Below are 21,845 nucleotides of genomic sequence, written 5' to 3'. Positions count from 1 at the left end.
ACGGCCGCCATCTGCGAGGGTTGGAGGGGCTCGCTGCCGGCTGCCTGGGGTGGTGGAGCCGCTGCCAGGGGCGGAGGGGCTTGCTAGCAGCCGCCAGAACGCGGAGGGGCTCGGAGGACTCGCACCGGTCTGCCCGGGGAGGAGTGGCTGTCATCCGCCAGAGGGTGGAGGAGTGGTCGAGGACCAGGTTGATGGCGTGTTGGGGAACCGGCGAGCAATTTTTTTTCTCTCTCACCTCTCTCTCTCTCTCTCTCTCTCTCTCTCACTGTAGCTCCACCTTGCCATTTCCCTCTCCTCTTTTCCCTCCCCTTTTTTCCCTCCCAGATCTCGAAAGGCGGGGAAAGCCTGCCGGTAGGCATGGCCAGAACCAGGCCGGGGAACCGGAAAGGGGTTCCCTGGCCTGAGGCAAAGGAGGTGTGGAGTGTGACGAGGTGGATTAGCCCCAATCAGGCTAATCAGCCCAGGAGAGGGATAAGGCCGTGCCAGATGCGGCAGTTCGAGAGAGAGACAGCCACACGCAGCTCCCGTGTGTGTTTATGTTTATGTCTTTTTAAGTTTTCATTACACATTATTTTCACTGTTCAGCCTGTTCCTGCCTCCTCCTTGCCCATTTGAACTGTGTTACAGCATGCTTTTAACATGGTTACATCAATGTTAAAAGATTATGAATATGAAAATTAAGCCATATTTAAAGAAAAATATGCATAGTGTCAAAATGAGATTTTGAGAGACCTTAACATAATCTCGTGGGTCTCCATGAGTAGTAGTGCCGGACAGAGACTCCTGTAGAGGAAAAGCAGACAGAGAAAAAGTGAGAGAAGCAGTCTAAAGTTTGTGTTATAGAAGCGAGATCCATGGGAAAAGTCACTTTTTGCAAGCTAAACACCAAAACACGTTAGTTGAGACATTTTAACTCTTCAAAACGCCATTGTCGACTTTAAGTTCAACTTCATTCAATTAAAAAAAATAAAAATAATTCAAGATGTTTATTTATCATGTGGGTTCATCACTTCTAGTAGGTTTTAAAGCAACCTAGAAGGTGATTCTAGTTTTAAAACAATATTCTAATCAATTAATTCACATGGTTTAATCTATAAGAAGTGCTCTGTGGTGCACTTTTTTTAAAGGTTTTTATCTTAGCTATATGGAATTGATATTAGAAACCACACTAGAAGTGCCCACTTGATAAACTTACATGCAAAGACTATTTTAGATGGCAACCACAAAGTAAACAGAAGTAAACATTTTGTCCATTAATCTGACAGAACAAAATGCATTTTTGAGTAATGTTGCCCATTGAAAATGGAACACAAACCATTTCAATGGTCAAAACTATGGGTTATTTTCAGCACAGTGGCTCTTTTCCAAAACCTAGTGAGCTAATAAGCCCACATAGGCAGCATCCTAACTGCGATGGAACCCTAACAAGAGACTGATTTTAAAGGATGCATTGGCAGCAACTCGTCATACAAAAGGAGCAACTTTTCAGAGACTCTTAATTGATTTCAAAAGAATTTGTCATTAGCATGATGCTAAGCTAACAGTATGATACTCTAATAAACTTAAAAATACATAGTATACATGAATATTGGGTAAAATAATCAATTGTTAATTAGATTGAACTTTTTGTATTGATACTTTTCAGTGCTGATTTAATTAAATGTTTATAAACATATATTTAATATATTTACTATACAATATTTAATATTTATATTATAGTGTGCAAATGATGCCTTAAAATACTGCCTACATAGGCAGCTCACTAGGTTTTGGAACAGAGCAAGTGAAACATCGGAGGCAAACAAAGTGGCGTCATGCTCTATAGAAGATCCATAGCAAATAAAGAACAAATGAATCCAAATGTTGCCTGATACAAACTAAAATAGCTGAAACAGGCACTTATCTTAAAAAAAAAAAAGTTATTGAAAATGCATCATTGATCATTTCAAAGCATGTGGTATTTAAATAAGCAGAATGGTGGTAAATGAAAGGCGGATTAGATGTCAAAGATCGCTTGCAGTCAGCATCCTGCTCTCAGATGTTGTTGCTCATATGCTTAAAAAAAAAAAAAAAAAAAAAAAAAAACTTCTGTGCTTTCTTGTGCCAATAAATTCCAGACTGTCAGGCGAATTAAAGCAATGATATGGCTTCAAACTGTCAGATTAAATAAAAAATAAAAAAATAAAAAAATAAATATTATTATTATTCCTTTCATTCCACAGCCAAAAACATGTTTGAAGACACAGACATTGTATTCCAATACTGTGTTCGAGCAACAGTTGGCAACACTGACAGGTTGTCTTTTTGAATAACAATCACACATTTTAAAGAGCATGCAGCGTTTATTTAATGAGAAGTGCTGTTATTGGTTGAATGTTCAGTTTGGTTGCTGTTCGAGTTTCCTTTTTTTTTTTTTTTTTTTTAAGTACTGTGCCATTTTAGTATAAGTCATAGGCCACAAAGAGCAATATGCAAAGCGAATCGATAAAATTATAGGTGTTTCTAGAACTAGAAAACTATAAATGTACAGTAAAAAGGTCTTAACCAAAATGAGCATTACAGTTTTGCTACAAGGACCTATGTGGAATTCAATGGCACATACATCAAGGCAGTTAAAAATACAAATCAGCAGTCTGGAAAACCATCTAACCATGAGTGTATGGAAGAGATTGTGATTCCTTGCAACACCACAATGTAAAATGTCTTTCAGGTTTGTGGAATGAAAGGAAATCTCAAGACACATTCCAGAAGAGAGGGGGTATCAAAGCTGAAGGCCAAAGTATGGAAACTTCCATATGCTCTTTGGTCAATCCAATAGAGATATTGATCAAACAGGTTTGGTAGCAGTAGAGATTGTGGAAAAAATCAAGATCATGTTGAAGAGCATGTCGAACAGACAACCTGAAGATCCAAATTTCAGGTGGCATTCTCCAACCCCTCCCTTCATGGGCAAGCAGAGAATATGCTTTAAATGTACTCACAAGTATGTTTAGGTTTAAAAATGAAATAAATGAAAATTAATGAATGCGAGAGTCGATCTGAAGCTCATGCAATACTTTTTTGTCCAATGAGTGAAAATTCAGAAGATGCCAAGCTGATTTACCGGAAAGTTCTTCTTGTCAGTTTCCAGAGTTGGGTCTTTGCTGAAGTTGCGACTATTACGCAGAAAAAGGCCTGATTCTCTTGCTTTCTTCGTTTTAACTGGGGGAGTTGGTGGGGCATTTTTTTGGTGGACTGGGGTCCTGGAGATGTGAGGCTGGACATCTGAAATTCCCTCATCTGGCAGCAGAAGATCTCCATGGACCATTCTGCTGATGTGTTTTGTAGTGTCCTCATCCTGCATAGCTCTTTCTTGTAGTAAACCCTCTACATTCCATAGTGTTTGTTGCTCAGAGGTCTCTGAAATTAAGTGGTCAATTCTGGATTCCTTCTGACCTGTGTTAGCTTTCACTGGACTTGTGGTAAAGTTGTCATGAGAGGAGATAGTGTCCCTGCTATCAAACTTACTGGGGTCAAAGTGTCTTTCGAAAGATTCATTCATACTGTATCTTTTAAAGTTTCTTTTCATCAGTTCTGAGTCTTGTCCAATATCTAAGTCATCTTTGTAACTCTGGCTCCTCACTCTCTCAGGTTTCAATGGAACAATTCTTGTTATATCTGTTTTCACATGTGTCGTTACTCTCTGGCTTGTCTTTCGTGGCTCCTTGGCTAGTTGGATGCCCTCAGATTTTTCTAATTCAATATTGCTTATCTTATTCTCAAGACCCAACCCTTCCATTCTTTGCATGTTTACATCCCCAGGCTCTTCTTTGTTCTCACAGTTGTCAATCATGATGACTTTCATGACCTCAAATCTGATATCTGTCTTGGCTCTTTTCAGCTCGTCTTTGCCAGGACCATTTACTGAATCTTGGTTTTCTTGTTTGTCTTCAGTGTTCATAATCTTCACTTCAGTAGATGGTTTCTCTTGACCTTCTGTAAGCTTTCTTGCATCATCAGATCTTGCTGCTCCTTGATTGGGTATCTGCAAATCTTTTTCCATTACTTTTTCAAACTCCCTTTGCTTTTCTTCAAGCAGTGTTCCAGCAGATATATTTGTGGCTGGCTGATTTAGCTTTTCAGCCATGGTTGGTGACCATGTGTCTGTTGTTGAACTGAACTCTCCAGGAGGACAGATCAGAGTCTCCTCTATAACTTCAGTATTATTGTCCTCATCAGACTCTACACTATCTTGTGTGATGTTTGAACTATTGGCTTCTGTCTCATACACAAAGTCCCTCAACATCCCCAAGTTTAAGCTTTGGGGCCTTTTCTCCTTTCTAACTTTCTGTGGAGCACTCTCCTCCATAACCTGTGGAATTAGGGTCTTCTCATTCTCAGGTCTTGATTCAGCAAGTGGGCAAGGCTCTTTTTCTGATGTATCTTCTGTACATAATTCAGATTTAGCCTTAGTACTTGATACAAATGTAGTGTATTCACTTGTGGTGCTCTTTTGTTTTGCTTCAGTTGACTTTTCCAATGGAAATATTTTTGGGCATGAAAAAGTTTCCATTTGCAACTGAGTTTCTTCACCATCCTCTCCCATTAGATCAATGTGTATCATCTTAGTGACTTCTCTTTGTTTTTCTGTCTCCCTCTTTTTCTTAGGAAGGGGTTCAATCACCAGAGGTGGTGGAGATGCACTAGCTTTGTTCTTTTCTTTTTCCTCTGTTTCATAGTCCGGTTGATACACATCTTGTTTTTCGATCAACACCCATTCCTCAGAGCCCTATTTAACAATATCAATTAAAAAATGGTTAGTTCTGTTGATACAAGGACCATACTGTCTTGTCAAATCAGTAATAACTCATTGATTAATCGGAAATCATGCCAAAGGAACCTCGGGTGAAGTCAATACAGTCTTCTGGATGAAGCCCTCCACCGAGAGGCTGTTGACAGGTTCCCTTCCCCCTGCACCAACAGCCTCCTGACAGGTGGTTGAGTCCAAGACCAGCAGAAAAAAGAAGAACATCAACCAAAAATAGTCTTACATTATTTACAATTATGGAGTAATTAAACACATGTCTGGCCAATAAAAATAGGTTTTGCTTAGCAAGAATAAAAATATATTTTTTATTTTTTTATTTGGTTGAATACTTTATCATCATCATGCAAATAGTGAAACAAACGAGAAATTATGTCTTGAAATCAGAATGTTAAATAACACATACATAGAAAATACATGAACATGGCAAGGAAAATAAAATCATAAATTTTAGACTAGGGTGCTGCAGAAACGTTACATAATTCTGAAATTACAGCATTTGCAGTACAACAAAAACAAAAATATGCATCAGTAGATACCAATTAGTTTGCTGTATAATTACTTTTTCTGCACTATCAAACACAACATAATACTGTATATAAGACTTTTAGCCCTGTGAACTTTACCAAAATAAATTTTTCACACTCTGACTAATTTATTTAAGTTTGTCTACTAACAATGTGCACTTAATTAAATAAAAAGTTTATTTAAATGAATACAAATAAATGAAAAATGCATGGTAAAACTTGTCCAAGACAGCTATAATGTGACCTTTAAATAACAAAAGTTGAAATCTGTTAGTTTTACTGAAAATCACCCCCTGGGGGAATCAAAGTGTTAAGGCAAACAAGACAGTAGAAAAAGAACCAAGTACCAGCACATATGCCAATAATGCATGTATAACAACAACTTAATATTTGCAAAAATGTACCTGTGTGTTATTCATCATACCAAGAGGCAAACGGGAAAAAAAAAATTAAAGCTTCAACCTCCTCTTATTGCTGAGGGTCTTACATTCCTCCTGCTTTATTTCCATACTCACTGCCTTCTTTTCTGGAGTGCTGCCTGGGGACGTCTCTGACAGACGCTTCTCCCGGTTCATCAGCTTACTGTTGGGCTCTCTCAGGGCACGCTTCAGCTCATTGATGCTGGCCTGGTGCTTCAGGAGAACATCTTCTGACTTATCTAGAAACTGCAGACAGCAGCGGAGAAACAACAGTTATGATTAGGAAAACCATCTTGAAGGATGTGAATCAGGTTCCTTTATTGCATGACTACCATGTATATAGGCTGGATTTACATGCCCCAAAACTGCATAATAATAATCCATGAGAAGAAAATTGGGGGCTGAATCAATAGTTAAATTGTTAATAATTAATACCTATTTACATATGAATAGACTATTTATTCCCTTACAAAAAGGTACTGTGGTTGTTCCATGGTACAATGATTGTATTAGAAGGTAATATATATATATATATATATATATATATATATATATATATATATATTTAAATATATATTTATTTATTTATTTATTTTTTGCATGACCTGGCAGACTCTTGTCACTCTTGTCAGCTGTATAACTTATCATTGTGATTGTGAACTGTTCATATTTGCATATTCTGCAATAACTTCCCTGGCTTATATTTATCTATATAATCTTGCTTGGTCTGACACCATCTTATTTGTTAAATAGTCAATAATGTCAATCCTTCACATATCGAACTAGATAATCTAAATCCATTCTTCTTAATGATCATAAAATAAAAACTTAATTTGGCTGCTTTGTCTTCAAATTTCCTTCCCCTAATGATTGTAATCAACTGCAGAAAATTGGCCAATCACATCTAGCTTTTTTTATTGATTAATTTACAAATATTTTTTACTAACAATTGTGAATGCTTTGAACAAACAACATGTAAATTGTGTTTGGCAGCCATATGTTCTTTGTCCATTGTTTTAACTTAGCCAGCTTGTTTTTAATTAGCTTGTACTCTGTATAGTTTGTATTATGTAACATTTTTTTAAAATGTATTTATTTATTTTATGCAATGTATTGTTTATTTTTATTTATTAATTCCTAATTGTTCCCTTCTTAAAGAAGACAATATCCTCTTGCTATGGTACTCCAGGGTGTACAATTTTACTCCTACATAGTATTTTTTGTTAGGGCTGTACTGTACTGTAAAATATGAGACTCTTTCTTTTATTATCACAGAAAAGCATGCTCAACAGGTGACCTTTGAGGAACAGATACCTCATGCTTGTGTAGAGGTGTTAATTCCTGCTCCAGGTGAAGAGGACAGGCAGAGGTGGAGGTATGAACAGGATGGAGGTTGGGGTTAGTCACAGGCAAGACAGGAAGCACAAGAGGAGACAGAAACCAGCACAAAAGAAAGAACAGTTCAGGATCACACTGGGTCAGGAAGGGCAATGATCTGGGAAGATCTTAATTAGTGATGTGCATAGTATTCAAGTACTATGAAGTGAATTCAACGATCAATCATGGAATGAGCATACTGAGTGTTTTTTTGCAGTCTGATGGTTAAGGTTGGGACTAGAGTTTGAACTAATGTACACGGACACTGTACATGGTGACTTTCAGTCAGGGCAGTAACAGCGCTCAACACTCGGTTTAAGAGGATTAGGGTGCTTACTTTATATACTTACACTATGTCAGAAAATGCTGCAAAGCCATTGATTTCAATGGGGATGGAGCATAAGAAAAATGTTGGGGGTGGGGCCTGGGTAGCTCAGTGGTAAAATACACTGGCTACCACCCCTGGAGTTCACTAGTTCAAATCCCAGGGCGTGCTGAGTGACTCCAGCCAGGTCTCCTAAGCAACCAAATTGGCCCAGTTGCTAGGGAGGGTAGAGTCACATGAGGTAACCTCCTCGTGGTCACTATAATGTGGTTCCTTTTTCGGTGGGGCGTGTGGTGAGTTGAGCGTGGTTGGCGGTCTCAGATGCGGAAGCAACTGGGATTCGTCCTCCGCCACCCGGACTGAGGCAAATCACTACACGACCACAAGGACTTAAAAGCACATTGGGAATTGGGCATTCCAAATTGGGAGAACAAAATAAAAAATAAATAATAATAATAAATTGTTGGGGTATATTTAGGGTTAATGAAAATGTTATTCTGTCATGAGTCCAAAAGTTTTCTTGCAGCACTCATTGTTGTAGGCATCCATTGACCAGTGCCGTTTTCTCTGAGGAGGCGAGGGAGGCAGTGCCTCCTCAAAAATTCTGGTGAGGAAAATAAATCGACTGTACATAAACACAACAAATACAATATTACGAAATGTGAGCTCAAATAATGTGTATAGCAGTTATATTTCTAAATTAACTCGACACGAGCGGATACAGTTTCAGAGGTAGGCAGTGTTTCACACCCCTCCCTTGAATGCATTGCGATCTCATTGGGATCCGCCGTGGCGTGCATGTGAGGGATGGAAACCGTGGAATACAGATGCCAAGTCATGTGAAGGGAGACATTCCCTTAACTTCACACTGATTCGTTCAATATGCTGTCAATCAATCAATGCAATAATGCTTGCCTCTCATGCTCTCGCATTCGCAGTGGGTCTCCGCAGATTGCTATGAATGGGACGAGCTAATGGAAGTGGAGAGACTATTTACAGAGCAAACAACTAACTGACTCAGACAACACCACTTTTGGTCACGTCCAAATCAATATGGACTTGAAATGACAAAGCATTGGTGTGTCACTGAGCCGGGTTTTAGTGAGTGCTCGCTTTTAAAGGTACAGCTCTGTGCCATCCTGCCATCATTACAGAGATGACTGATTCGTAAATAAGGTGATTATAAAAAAAGTAACAGGCGAACAGATAAAAAAACACACGAAAAATGCTTAGTTGCTGTATTATTTTTAAAGCAAAAATAATATAATAAAATGCATAAACTTGATAAGTCTTTGACTTGACTTGATTTAATAAATAATCTGTTAATGCGAACAGAAAAAAAATATAAGTATTGTATGCTTATTAACAGAGTAAGATAAAAGGAATTTCATATGCCTTCCCATAAATAAATTTGATGGCAATGAACAAATAAAACTAGTTCATGTATTTGGCCATATATGTAGGCTGCTTATCCTTTTCAGATTCTACTACGATAGGAAAATATACTGTATGTTACAAATATATTTTTATACTGTATATATTTTTATACTATATATTATATACAAATAATTTTGTAGTATTTTGAAATACATATTGTTGCATAGATGTGCAAGAATGTAACTTTATATATATATAAAATATATATTAAGTAATTGTGATAATATAAAAAAAAAAATGAAATAAATAAATAAACATGCACCCTGAAATGGCAACCGGCCTACACATTTCAAAAGTCCACCAAATGCGACTGCCATTACCAATGAGAATTTCAGATGTGCAGGTCCAGTTGTGCTTTTGGAAATCCAATTCATTGCTTTACCAATTGATTTCAAATTGACCGGGCTCTTTCGACACCCTGAAAATGCATCTTACGCAATCCTAACCATCAGTGTAAAAGTTATCTTAAAATTCAGTGTATAATCAATACACTGAAGTTTTATAAAACTTTTAGAAGTTACTCAGTTGCAAATTCCTCACGTTTAGACAGTTTAGGATATTGCAAAATAGTATGCTACTATTTCACAAGCTCAGGTTTTCAGGACAGTTTTCTCATGTAGTTTAATCATACATATTAAACATTTTAATTTTTAATATGTTTGATACATGTTCAAATAATTGCAAGTAGTTAATACATTTTTCAAAGGGGAGTCATGTGACACCATGCGAGGATTGGGCGTGTGAATGGCGAGCTCTGCGCACTTTGCTAGTTTTAATACTTTTAATGACATAAACCGATGAGATTCGATACACTCTGTTCCATAACTGTTCTAGGAGGACAATATGTCAAAGAATTCAAAATCCTCAGGCTCTGGAGACATTATAAGACACTTACATGCTCAAGCTGACACCCCCAAGCAGACCGCAAGCCTGGGAGTTGATTTAGTACGGAAGGTGTGGGAAATGCGGTGAGAGATGCTGAACATGTTGGCAATGCTGATGAAGGTCGTTGCTGAATTGGAGGATCTTGCTGTGATACGTCGATCGATCACTGCCATGGAGGCGAAGTTCACTGATGTGGTTACAAGTGTGGGGGATGTCGAGAAACGGATAGATTACCTGGAGTCATCGGAGAGGGAATTATATGCTAATCCGCTAGCGACCAAGGTGGATTTGGAGCGTGTCTGGGAGAAGTTGGAGGACATGGAGAACCGTAGCCAGCGGAACAACATCCGTATCGTCTGAATTCCTGAGGAAGCAGAAGGACAGGATATGCTGAAGTTCCTGGATGGGCTCTTTCCAAATCTGCTCGACATAGCAGGCCATAAGCTGGAAATCGAGCGAGCTCACAGGGTTCCTGCTCAGCGACCCGCAGAGGGAGACAGGCCCCAATCAATTCTGGCCAAATTTCTGAGATCATCCGATAAAGATCTTGTGTTACGTGAGGCAAGGAGTAAAGGAAGGCTTCCTTGGAGGAACCATAGCATTTTCTTGTTCCCAGAATTTGCGAAGAGAGAAACGTGATCGATTCAAGGAAACTTTTACATCAACGGAAGGTCGCTTTTGCACTGATATTCCTGGCCAAATTGAGAATAGATGCTAAGGATGGCCGTAAAACATTCACATGACCACAGCAAGCGATGTCCTTCATAAAGTCAATGGAGTGAGTAAGTCATCTTGCTCACGTTGCAGCCGAGTGGACCGGCTCACTGAATATTCGCTTGACTGTTTGATGAACCTGCGTGCTTTTTTTGTGCTGGTTCTGCCTATCAGCTGGAGTTTATTTTGTGGAGTATTTCTTGCAAAGTCAATGGAGTAAGTCATCTTGCTGTACTCACGTTGCAGCCGAGTGGGCCGGCTCACTGAACATTCGCTTGACTGTTTGAGGAATCTGTGCACTTTTTTTGTGCTGGTTCCACCTAGTCGCTGGAGTTTATTTAGTAGAGTAACACACCTTCAGGACTAGTTCTATGGATGAATCTACACGCTTTTTGTGCTTATTCCACCTATTGGCTGGAGTTTGTTTTATAGATTATCTTTTGTTGTGTAATTCTGTCTCACAAAATTTTTATAGAAACGCCAGACTTGAGCAATCCAATGGCAAAGTTGTCGTGGGGTTCTCATAGGCATGCATGGACTGTTTGAGTTTGGAGGGATGGACGCCAGTTGGCACTGTCGTGCATGGTGTTAATGCGCACGTTCTTCTTTTTTCTGTTTGTTTGGTTCTAAGGGATTTTCGGGTTTTGACTGCTGCACTAATGTTGGAATGTGGTCTTTATAATCTTGTTTTTGACAAACTATCTATTTTTTCTTATGTCAGATGTTAATATGAGTGGATTGTCTCTCTCCATGTGGAATGTGAATGGGTTGGGGCACCCCATAAAAAGAAGGAAGGTTATTTCTCTTCTTAAGCGTAAGAAATATGATATAATGTTTCTTCAAGAAATGCATCTTTCTCCACAGGAAGCTGAAACATTTGGGAGGATATGGGGTGGGCATGTTTTCTTTAGTGCTGGCTCGAGTAAGAGCAGGGGAGTCATTATGCTGATAAGTAAACATCTACAATTCAAATGTCTCAAACAGATTAAAGATAAATTAGGAAGAATCATTGTTGTTTTAGCTGAAATTCAGGGGCAAAGTCTTAATTTGGCTAATATTTATGCACCTAACATTGATGATCAGGGCTTTTTTATAGATCTTGAAGGGATGTTGCAAGCTGCTGGCACCCCTCATGATATAATATTGGGAGGAGACTTTAATCTTTTGATGGAATCAGTCCTTTATCATAGAGCGTAGATCAAGATGACGCCGAGTATGGCTGCTGCGTTGCGAGTTCCGACCCAACATTTCAGTTTTTTGTTTGTTTTGTCTACAGTTCTTATGTTTTTTGTCTTGGATGTTGTCTGCCTTATCGTCTAAGATAGACAAACACTTTTGGACAGTGGTTCTGCAATAGCACACGAAAACCGGACTTTAAATTCTTCAATACTGACCCACTGTTTACCAACAGTTTACCCCCGCTACCCAGTATTCTACTGGCAAATGTTCAGTCTCTGGCAGCAAGCTCTGCGAGCTGAGAGCGCGGATCTCTTTCCAACGAGAGATGAGGGACTGTTGCATTATCTGCCTTACAGAAACTTGGATGTCTGTGGAGATTCTAGACTCAGACATCCAACCCGCGGGGTTCTCCGTGCACTGAGTGGATAGAGCGAAAGAACTCTCAGGTAAAAGCAGAGGTGGTGGTGTATGTTTTATGATCAACAAATCCTGGTCTGATCGGAGGAACATACATTCTATCAAGTCTTTCTGCTCTCCTGTTCTGGAATTTCTCATGCTTCTGTGTCGGCCATTCTGGCTACAGAGGGAATTCACAGCAGTCATTATCACAGCTGTGTACATCCCGCCACAAGCCAACACAGACCGGGAACTCAAGGAACTGTATGGGAGTATAAGTGAGCAGGAAACCGAGCACCATGAGGCCACGTTCATTGTGACCGGGGACTTTAACAAAGCCAATTTCAAATCAATCGCACCGAAATACTTCCAACACATCAGTTTCAACACACAAGGGGACCGGGTTTTGGACCATTGCTACTTTCCCTTCTGGGATGGCGACAAATCCCTCCCATGCCCACCATTTGGCAAATCGGACCATGCTTCTGTTCTGCTTCTGCCTGCTTACAAGCAGAAACTGAAACAGGAAGCATCCATCCTAAGAACGATCCAGTGCTGGTCGGACCATTCAGATTCTGTGCTAAAAGCTGTACTGTAACACTGTAACACTTCTCAGTTAAAGGAGGAGGCGAGAAGCAGATTTTCTGGTTCAGGTAAGCGTTTTATTCTCCCCACTGCAGCAAATGCACTCTTTCAGGGCTCTCACCATGTTCAACAACTCAGTCTAAACATAAACAACAACTTCAGAAAAATAAACTCTCAGCTTTACAATAATAAGCTCTTGGCTTCACAATCAGGTCTCTAGTGCCCAGGTTCTCTCTGTCATCTGAGTGCTGCGTGGCCCTCTTTATGCCGCTCTCCCCGTGCTCACTGAAATTAGAGACAGGTGTTAGACATAATTTAGCTCAGGTGTAAGCGCCCTTACCGCTTTCTCTCTCTCCGGAGAGATGCTTGACCACGTCCCCGCTGCCACATATCCCCACCGCCTGACTCAGGCCGGGGCGGCATCCGGCCTGCCTACCACTCCCCCCCATTCCTGGAAAGGAAGTCGGCGACAGCCATCTGCGCCCCCGGTCTGTGGACCACCTTGAATTTAAACGGCTGAAGAGCCAGATACCAACGGGTGATCCGGGCATTAGTATCCTTCATGCGGTGGAGCCACTGGAGTGGGGCATGATCCGAGCAGAGGGTGAAGGCCCGCCCCAGCAGGTAGTATCGGAGTGACACAGGACACTCGGACCAAAGAGGATACAACCCAACTGTTGATTCCAAGGAGCCGTCGGGAAATGGTATTCCAGGCGGCTCATTATAATCCCATGGCAGGTCACCTAGGAGAAAGGAAAACACTGAACCGTCTAATAGCCCGTTTCTATTGGCCGGGCATTGGCGGCGATGTCCGCAGGTGGTGTGCGGCATGCCGCGAATGCCGGCTGGTTAACCCACCGGCCACCCCAAAAGCGCCATTGCGCCTTCTCCCTCTGATCGAGGTCCCCTTTGAGAGAATTGGAATGGACCTCGTCGGGCCATTAGAACGGTCAGCACACGGACATCGCTTTGTATTGGTCCTAGTGGACTATGCAACGCAATATCCGGAAGCAGTGCCTCTTCGCAACATCTCAGCATGCAGTGTTGCAGAGGCACTCTTCAAAATAATCTCCCGGGTGGGGATTCCGAAAGAAATCCTCACCGATCAAGGCACAACATTTATGTCACGAACACTACGCGAACTGTACGAGTTATTAAATATTAAATCGATTCGCACCAGTGTATACCATCCTCAAACGGATGGCCTGGTGGAACGATTTAATAAAACCCTCAAAAACATGATTCGTAAGTTCGTGCACGATGATTCCAGAAATTGGGATAAATGGCTCGACCCCCTGTTATTTGCAGTACGAGAGGTCCCGCAAGCCTCCACTGGCTTCTCCCCATTCGAGCTGCTGTACGGGCGACACCCACGCGGCGTGCTTGTCGTATTGCGAGAGGCCTGGGAGGAGGGACCTTCAAACCGTAAAAATGAAATTCAGTATGTTCTTGATCTTAGAGCAAAACTCCACACCTTGGGGCAACTAACACAGGAGAATTTGCTCCAAGCTCAAGAACGACAGCGCCGACTGTATGACAGGGAAACTCAGCTAAGGGAATTTGCACTGGGAGATAAAGTGCTTGTATTGCTTCCCACATCGAGCTCTAAATTACTCGCCAAGTGGCAAGGACCCTTTGAGGTCACACGACGAGTGGGAGATCTTGATTATGAAGTTAAACGAACCGATAGAGGGGACGCATGTCAAATATACCACCTCAATCTCCTGAAATTGTGGAGGGAGGCGGTTCCCGTGATGTTGGCTACAGTAGTTCCCGAGAAGGCGGAGCTCGGACCGGAAGTGAGTTCAAAACATAATCAGTTCACCCCGGTCATTTGCGGAGACCACCTCTCACCGAGCCAACTCGCGGAGGTTGCTAGGTTGCAACAGGAGTTTGCAGGTGTGTTCTCCCCTCTACCGGGACGTACAAACCTCATCCATCACCACATCGAGACCGAGCCGGGGGTCGTGGTACGTAGCCGCCCCTATCGATTACCCAAACACAAGAAGAAAATCGTTCGGGAAGAATTGGATGCGATGCTTGATATGGGGGTAATAGAAGAATCCCACAGTGATTGGTCCAGCCCTGTTGTTCTAGCGCCTAAGAGCGACGGGACTGTGCGATTCTGTGTGGATTATAGAAAAGTCAACGCGGTGTCTAAATTTGATGCATATCCAATGCCTCGCGTTGATGAGTTGCTCGATCGGTTGGGCACTGCTCGTTTTTATTCGACATTGGATTTGACAAAGGGTTATTGGCAGATCCCCTTGACACCAATTTCCCGTGAGAAAACCGCCTTCTCCACACCGTTTGGATTACACCAATTTGTGACTCTTCCGTTCGGTTTGTTTGGAGCCCCGACTACGTTTCAGCATCTCATGGGCCGAATCCTCAGACCGCGTTCAGCTTACGCCGCTGCATCTGCAACATCTGAGGGCGGTTCTGAGATCGCTGCGCCGAGCGGGACTCACAGCGAATCCGAAGAAGTGCGCGATTGGACGGGTGGAGGTACGGTATCTGGGGTTCCACTTGGGCCACGGGCAGGTGCGTCCCCAAATTGACAAGACAGCGGCGATTGCGACCTGCCCGAGACCCAAGACCAAAAAGGGGGTGAGACAGTTCCTGGGGCTGGCTGGCTATTATAGAAGGTTTGTACCTAATTATTCAGACGTCACCAGCCCGCTGACTGATCTCACTAAAAAGGGAGCTCCAGATCCGGTCCAGTGGACGGAGCAGTGTCAACGGGCGTTCATGCAATGGGCCTTCTCTCTCCCTTTTGTTTTACAGACAGATGCTTCAGACAGGTGTTAGACATAATTTAGCTCAGGTGTAAGCGCCCTTACCGCTTTCTCTCTCTCCGGAGAGATGCTTGACCATGCCCCCGCTGCCACACAAACCAACAAACTCACTGGAGCCATGATAATATTGACTAAGTTCAAAAAACATTTTCATCAAAAGAGAAAAATTATTACTAAAATTAAAAACTGTGTGAAAACGAACAGTGAGACACAATTTAAAATGTGCTGCTCATGGCATGAGATGCTGAGATAACAGTGCCTTCTGAAGCAACGGTAGATGCAGATATATCAAACGAGCACTCAAGCAATCAAAATGAACAAAATGCACATCCCTAAATCACACACATCTGTATATATCATACGGAACAAACAATCATCCATGACAAAAGTCCATGTAAACACAGAGGTGTTCATTTCTATACTGTAAATCATCCAATGTACTACAAGTTTGAGCTAAATGTAAAGTTCAACTGATCTTGAAAGAATGGATTGGAAAATGGAGGTTGATTGAAGGAATGGGGGTTGTTTACTTGGGCTGTTTTATGCAAACAGGCATTTTCTTCTTTATAATGAAAAAGACTGCTACTGAAAAAATAAATAAATCAAAAAATCTAAGCATGAGAGCACTGCATCCTGTCAGATTGGAATCCTAATCCTAATCTTCAATGCTTCAACAAATTTTTAGGAAGATTAAAGAAAAGTCTAAGCACCAAACACTTCAAAATGCCAACTACGACACAATACGACTGTCAACATGACAACTTAATAACATTTCTCAAAAATAGCTACAGGATGCAAATGTGCACTATAACCTCATGTAGAACGCCTGTTTGCATCAAACAGGAAATGCATAGCATTGAAAGAACCACAGACATTGATGCTTTGAAATACCTCCTGTTTAGTATCAACAGCCAGACCTGCATCCTCCTTTAGCCAGGAAAGGGTTAAAGGGAGAAGATAGATCAGAAAGCTGTTTCATGAATTGTGTCTTGGAAAAGTTAAATAATCAGAAATGTATTAGAGAGAGAGAGTTAGAGGCAGATATGACAGCAGTGTGGAGGAGCTGAACAGTGTACATTTTTGTGAAGAGTCATTCTACATTCTGTTTAGATGCTAAAATCAGAAGTAAGACTGGGATGTTTCAGCAAAGGCTAATTCAAAATGTCATCCGCTGACCCCGCTCTGTCATTTTATGTGGCCTACCACTTCGTGGCTGAGTTGCTGTCATTCCCAATCGCTTCCACTTTGTTATAATACCACTGACAGTTGACTGTGGAATATTTAGTAGCGAGGAAATTTCACGACTGGACTTGTTGCACAGGTGGCATCCTATCACAGTACCACGCTGGAATTCACTGAGCTCCTGAGAGCAGCCCATTCTTTCACAAATGTTTGCAGAAGCAGTCTACATGCCCATGTGCTTCATTTTATACACCTGTGGCCATGGAAGTGATTGGAACACCTGAATTCAATTATTTGGATGGGTGAGCGAATACTTTTGGCAATATAGTGTATGTAAACAAAGATGTCTCATGCATGCCAGTTTCAAATGAATAATGAATTAACCCTAATATTTCAGTCGGTCCCTCACACAACACTTTCAATGTGCTCAATTTCTTCACCTCTGTCTTTTCTCCTGCCTTGTTTAAACTTTTGGCAGGGACCACAACGTGAACTGCACACAGCATGTAACAGTGTCAGGTGCACTCTTAGCTGCACTTATATAAAAAAAAGACGTCTCGTATGGGATCAAAATCCCATCAAAAGTATTGCGGTCACGGATCCAAAAATCAAAATGATAAGCGTGAATCAAAAAATAATAAGCGCAAAAATAAATAAAAAGTGCAGATCAAAATAATAAGCGCAGATCAAAAAATAACGAGCATGAATCAAAAATACTGTATATAAACACATTTAAAATACGCTGCAAAAAAATAATTTTAAGAAAAAAAAGAAAAATTAAAGCAAAGTCATCAGAATTGCAAACAAAATCATGTTTTCCTTGGTTATATTACTGTTTTTTGTGCTCTCTGACAATTTGACTCATATTTTTTTTTTAAATTACGCTTATGCTGTATTTTTCGTTGCTTTTGTTTCCAAGTCCTGCGCTTGGTTTTCCAAATCTTGTGAGTAGAGTTTCGTGTAAATCAGGGGGCGTTTTGCGTCCCTATTGGTCCACTAGTTCTTGATCGACAGCTTATCATTCGAAGAGGGGAGGTGACATCACTCCAATGCAACTCCGACAGCTGCTGCTCAATATTATATTATTTGTGGCTGATAGATACGCTGCTTGTGTCTGTTTTGAATATTTTCTGCCAGCTCTAGGTTGCTCCTGCAGCAGTATCACTTTTTATTTATTTATTTTTCCTTCTGTTTTTGTATGATTTGAAAGTGTACATGCATAATTAAACTGTTTTATGTATTTATATATTACAGAAAGTATACACAAAATAACAAAATATTGTTAATCCCCATCCACTAATTGGCTCTATAACTCTACTCTCTCCACCAACAGCTGGTGTGTGTCAAAAAAGCGCTATATAAATGTAACGTTCATTCATTTGTTCATTCATTCATTGTTGGCATTGTGACAAATGTTCAGTTATTCAGATTCTTTTTCAGTGAAGTGTAACTTTTCATTTAGTTTTCATATTATTTTTAAATAAAACTTTTTTACATGATATGAAGATGAAAGAAAATGCTGTTAATCTTATACATTTTGATCACTTTCGATTAGGTTTTTTTTTTTTTCGGAAAGGGTGGGCGCGAAAGTTTCTGTTGTTTCAAAGGGGGGCGTGACCAAATACATTTGAGAACCACTGGACTACTGTATTACCTTAATGTCTTTTTTCCTGGTAGGGGTCGTGACCATCTCCTCGCTCTTGCTCTGGTCTTGATCCTGGTCCTGATCCTGGTCTTGATCCAGACTGAGATCAGGTTCAGCTTCATCTCCAGACAGACACTGTGGCTGCTCGCTCTCACTCTTCTGCGACAGGCCATCATGGATCTCACCCAGCGTTGAGATCGGTCGAGAGAATTCTGCTGGACACACATCAGTGGAACCTTCAGGACTCTGTTTAAACTGACCCAGAACCAAGGCCTTTTAATGGACAGTAATGGATATCTCTAGCACTTTTATGCTGGTGAATCAATCAGTAGTAAAACATTTTACACTGCAAAATATGTATTTCTTAATCTGTATCTGTCATTTTCTCGTTTAAATATCTAAATATCCTTAATGAACCCATGTATTGACTTGACCAGTTTTCTCCCTAGTTTTAACATTGGGGGAAGTTGAGGTGAGACATATTGAAGGGCTTGTTCCTTATTTTAAAGGAAAGATTTTTTTTAATGTTTTTTTCAAAAAAAAGCATTTTATTGGACATTAATTTTGTGAGTGCAAGATGTGCCATCAATAATTTTGATAGTTTTTTCAGGGAGAGGATGTGTATGCTGTACCTGATAAAAGAATTTCATCAACTTTTAAGAATAATGTAGCAACAACAAAAACAGCAACAACAACAACAGTATCTAACAGACATGGATTAAATGCTATAAAACTTTTGGTTTCATGGGGTCTTTAAAATATGATAAATTCAAAGTCAACATGAAATGAACACTGACCTTATTTCATAGTAACAACTTTACAGTAATTTGTTGAAAGACATTTTCTGAATTTATTTTTTTCAGACATTCTTGGTCTTATTGTATATGATTCATCAGTGAATGTAAAAAAAAAAAAAAAAAAAAAACGTAATATTTTATCAAAATGCAATAACTTACCCTTTCAAACAACTTTACTTTTCATCCGACGTCACATATCCTGCTTACCTTACAGTCCCTCCCCTACATTCTGCAATGTTATGTCCACGTTTCATGATCCAATCAATTCCTGCCCTACACTTCTCATTGATCACTCAGAAATACGTCAGATTAAAGAAGTCAAATGGGTTGGGAACCGTGTTTCATGTTGACATTAAGAAGCAAGAAGGCCAAGAGGTATTAAGATTTATTTTCAGAGAATGCATCCTGAATATCTTGAAAAAAATATTTATTGAGTCAAAGACAAGATATGCTTAATTCAGGAAATTTGAACAAAAGAATAAATGTAAAAAAAAGTATAATATTATATTGTGTGATCAATAAGCTTTTACGATCATCTTAACTAATGTCACTCGTTATTTTATGTTGGAGTAATGCCAGCTTTCCAAACCAGCACGTAGATCGCTCGTTATAAAGTAGCACTTAAAGGTGCTGTAAGTGATTTTAGCTGTTTCACTTCCACGAGATTGAGCCATTGAATTAGCCACGCCCCCTCTTTCCAAAACCCGCACTCCAAAGATACCAAATAAGCTATATAGAGACCGACATCGTGCACACACATTTTTGTTTGCTGTTTACAGAGTCTAGAGCTGTCACAGAGACAGGTGAGATAACTTACAACACTTATTTCAGTAACATCTTTCAGGGAGTAGGACATTTTTTTGCATACCTATCCATGAATAAAAGCACTTACAGCACCTTTTAGCCTTAATAATTCTCTGCAACTACAAAACTATGAAAACACGCAAAATTATCGACAGGTCAAAAGCATCAGAGATCGTGGCCCATGGACACATTTTTGTTTGCTGTTTACAGAATCTAGAGCTGTCACAGGGACTGGTGAGGTATCTCAGGACACTTATTTCATTAATATCTTTCAGGGAGAAGGGAACATTTTTGAACATCTTTCCATGAAAAAAATAAAATAAAATAACTTACAGCACCTTTAAATGCTTCATTATGGGAGCTGTCTGGCCAAAGGTGCTGATCACTTTGGCCAGTATGTCCAGGGGTTTGTCTTCTCAACATGAGAATAATGTGGGAATACTAACAAACATGGAACTTGTTCCTAACCTTGTCGACTTATTAACTATTACAGAATTCAATTAAAGAAATAATGATAGTAAGTTTCAGATGTATTGATACTTAATTATAGAGATTAATGAAAGTGACACAATAAATGCATGTAATGTGAATGCACGTGATGCAGAATCATAAGGGGCTCTCACGTAGACTAAAGTTTTGTTATTTTGGCTGGAAAATGAACAAATGCACACAGAACAGGATTAAAATGACAGGCATCAGTAGATCTACTCATAGACCTATCACCATTTTAATATATCATCTTGTTAGAGTTGTCTGTAACAAGGTTGACATCGGAAAGGAGGAGGTGGGAACCGGCTGAACCGTCAAAATAATAGTTTAATGAAAACTTAAATAAAAAGACACAGAACACAAATGCACACACTGCAGCTGCATGTGGCTCTCTCTCTCCCGAACTGCCACATTCTGCTGCACTTATCCCTCTCCTCGGCTGATTAGCTTGATTGGGGGCCGGGCGTGTGTAGTCACGGCCCGGCCCTGCCCTCCTCCTCGTCACATAGTCTTACTGCAATTACGCAACATACACTTTGTTACTGCCTTGTAAAAAGAATATAGGCGAGCCGATTTGAACCAACCATAGGAGGAAGGTGAGGAGGAGGAGGATGAAAACGAAGACAGAGAGAGAGAGAGAGAGAGAGAGAGAGAGAGAGAGAGAGAGAGAAATCTCCTCTGTTAACCATATTTTAATTATTTATTTAGGCCTATTTATTTAAGTTTTAAACTGCAGGGTCACACTGCTCACATATATCTTCTTAAATAATATGTTTAATAAGAACATATTATCTTTCTATTGCCATTACAAATATGCTTATCAAAGAAGGCTAATATAAAGATACACTCTATTATGTGTCATGTAAATTTAGACCTATCACGTCACATGTGCAGACTGCGGAGATTGCCTATATTGATTTCATAGCGATTTTTTCAACACTTTTTTTATCCCCTGAAATAGTTTACAATGCCTTTCCAGTGATCTAAATATATTAATACAATTCATTAAAAGTCCCATTATATTTGATAAACTGTGAAAGATGCAAGAAAGATACGTTTAAGTTGCACTTAATGGACTTAAGAGCGGTTCAAAGCTCTCGTTAATTTACGAAAGTTTTTACGAACTACTTAGATAATGATGCTTTTGGGAAACGTGCCTTAGAGATTAAGTACTACTAACGTTCTACTAACGTTCTATTTAGTGCTTCAGAAACCACAGCTCTTAAAGGTGCTGTAAGCAATTTTAGCTATTCTACTTCCACGAGACTGAGCCGTTGAATTTGCAATGCCCCCTCTTTCCAAAACCCCACACTCCAAAGATAACAAATTAGCTTTATTGAGACCGACATCATGGAGAATTGATTGTTTAAAACAACAGCAACAAAATAGCACCCTCAACTGACATAATTATTGACAGGTGAAAAGCGCCAATGTCCGCATTATGTGGACACATTTTTGTTTGCTGTTTACAAAGTCTACAGC

General features: G+C 40.1%; 1 protein-coding gene across 8 annotated transcripts in view; it reads right to left on the bottom strand.

The window, feature by feature from the left end:
• The window catches only part of LOC127425928 (band 4.1-like protein 1), a 187,516-nt gene that overhangs the window by 15,226 nt on the left and 150,445 nt on the right, over positions 1-21,845 (bottom strand). For 3 of the 8 annotated variants that reach the window (XM_051672250.1, XM_051672252.1, XM_051672256.1), the window contains exons 12-18: positions 18,283-18,488; positions 16,338-16,373; positions 7,065-7,091; positions 5,847-5,996; positions 4,880-4,966; positions 3,104-4,768; positions 733-783 (exon numbers count right to left, since the gene is read on the bottom strand). In XM_051672250.1, the coding sequence (XP_051528210.1) occupies positions 733-783; positions 3,104-4,768; positions 4,880-4,966; positions 5,847-5,996; positions 7,065-7,091; positions 16,338-16,373; positions 18,283-18,488 (2,222 nt within the window). The remainder of the gene's footprint in view (positions 1-732; positions 784-3,103; positions 4,769-4,879; positions 4,967-5,846; positions 5,997-7,064; positions 7,092-16,337; positions 16,374-18,282; positions 18,489-21,845) is intronic. The other 5 variants (XM_051672251.1, XM_051672253.1, XM_051672254.1 and 2 more) reach the window with 5 other exon arrangements.

This window comes from Myxocyprinus asiaticus, chromosome 35, assembly GCF_019703515.2.
Source record: "Myxocyprinus asiaticus isolate MX2 ecotype Aquarium Trade chromosome 35, UBuf_Myxa_2, whole genome shotgun sequence".
In the NCBI taxonomy this organism is placed as follows: domain Eukaryota; kingdom Metazoa; phylum Chordata; class Actinopteri; order Cypriniformes; family Catostomidae; genus Myxocyprinus; species Myxocyprinus asiaticus.
This window is presented reverse-complemented; position numbering and strand designations above follow the sequence as displayed.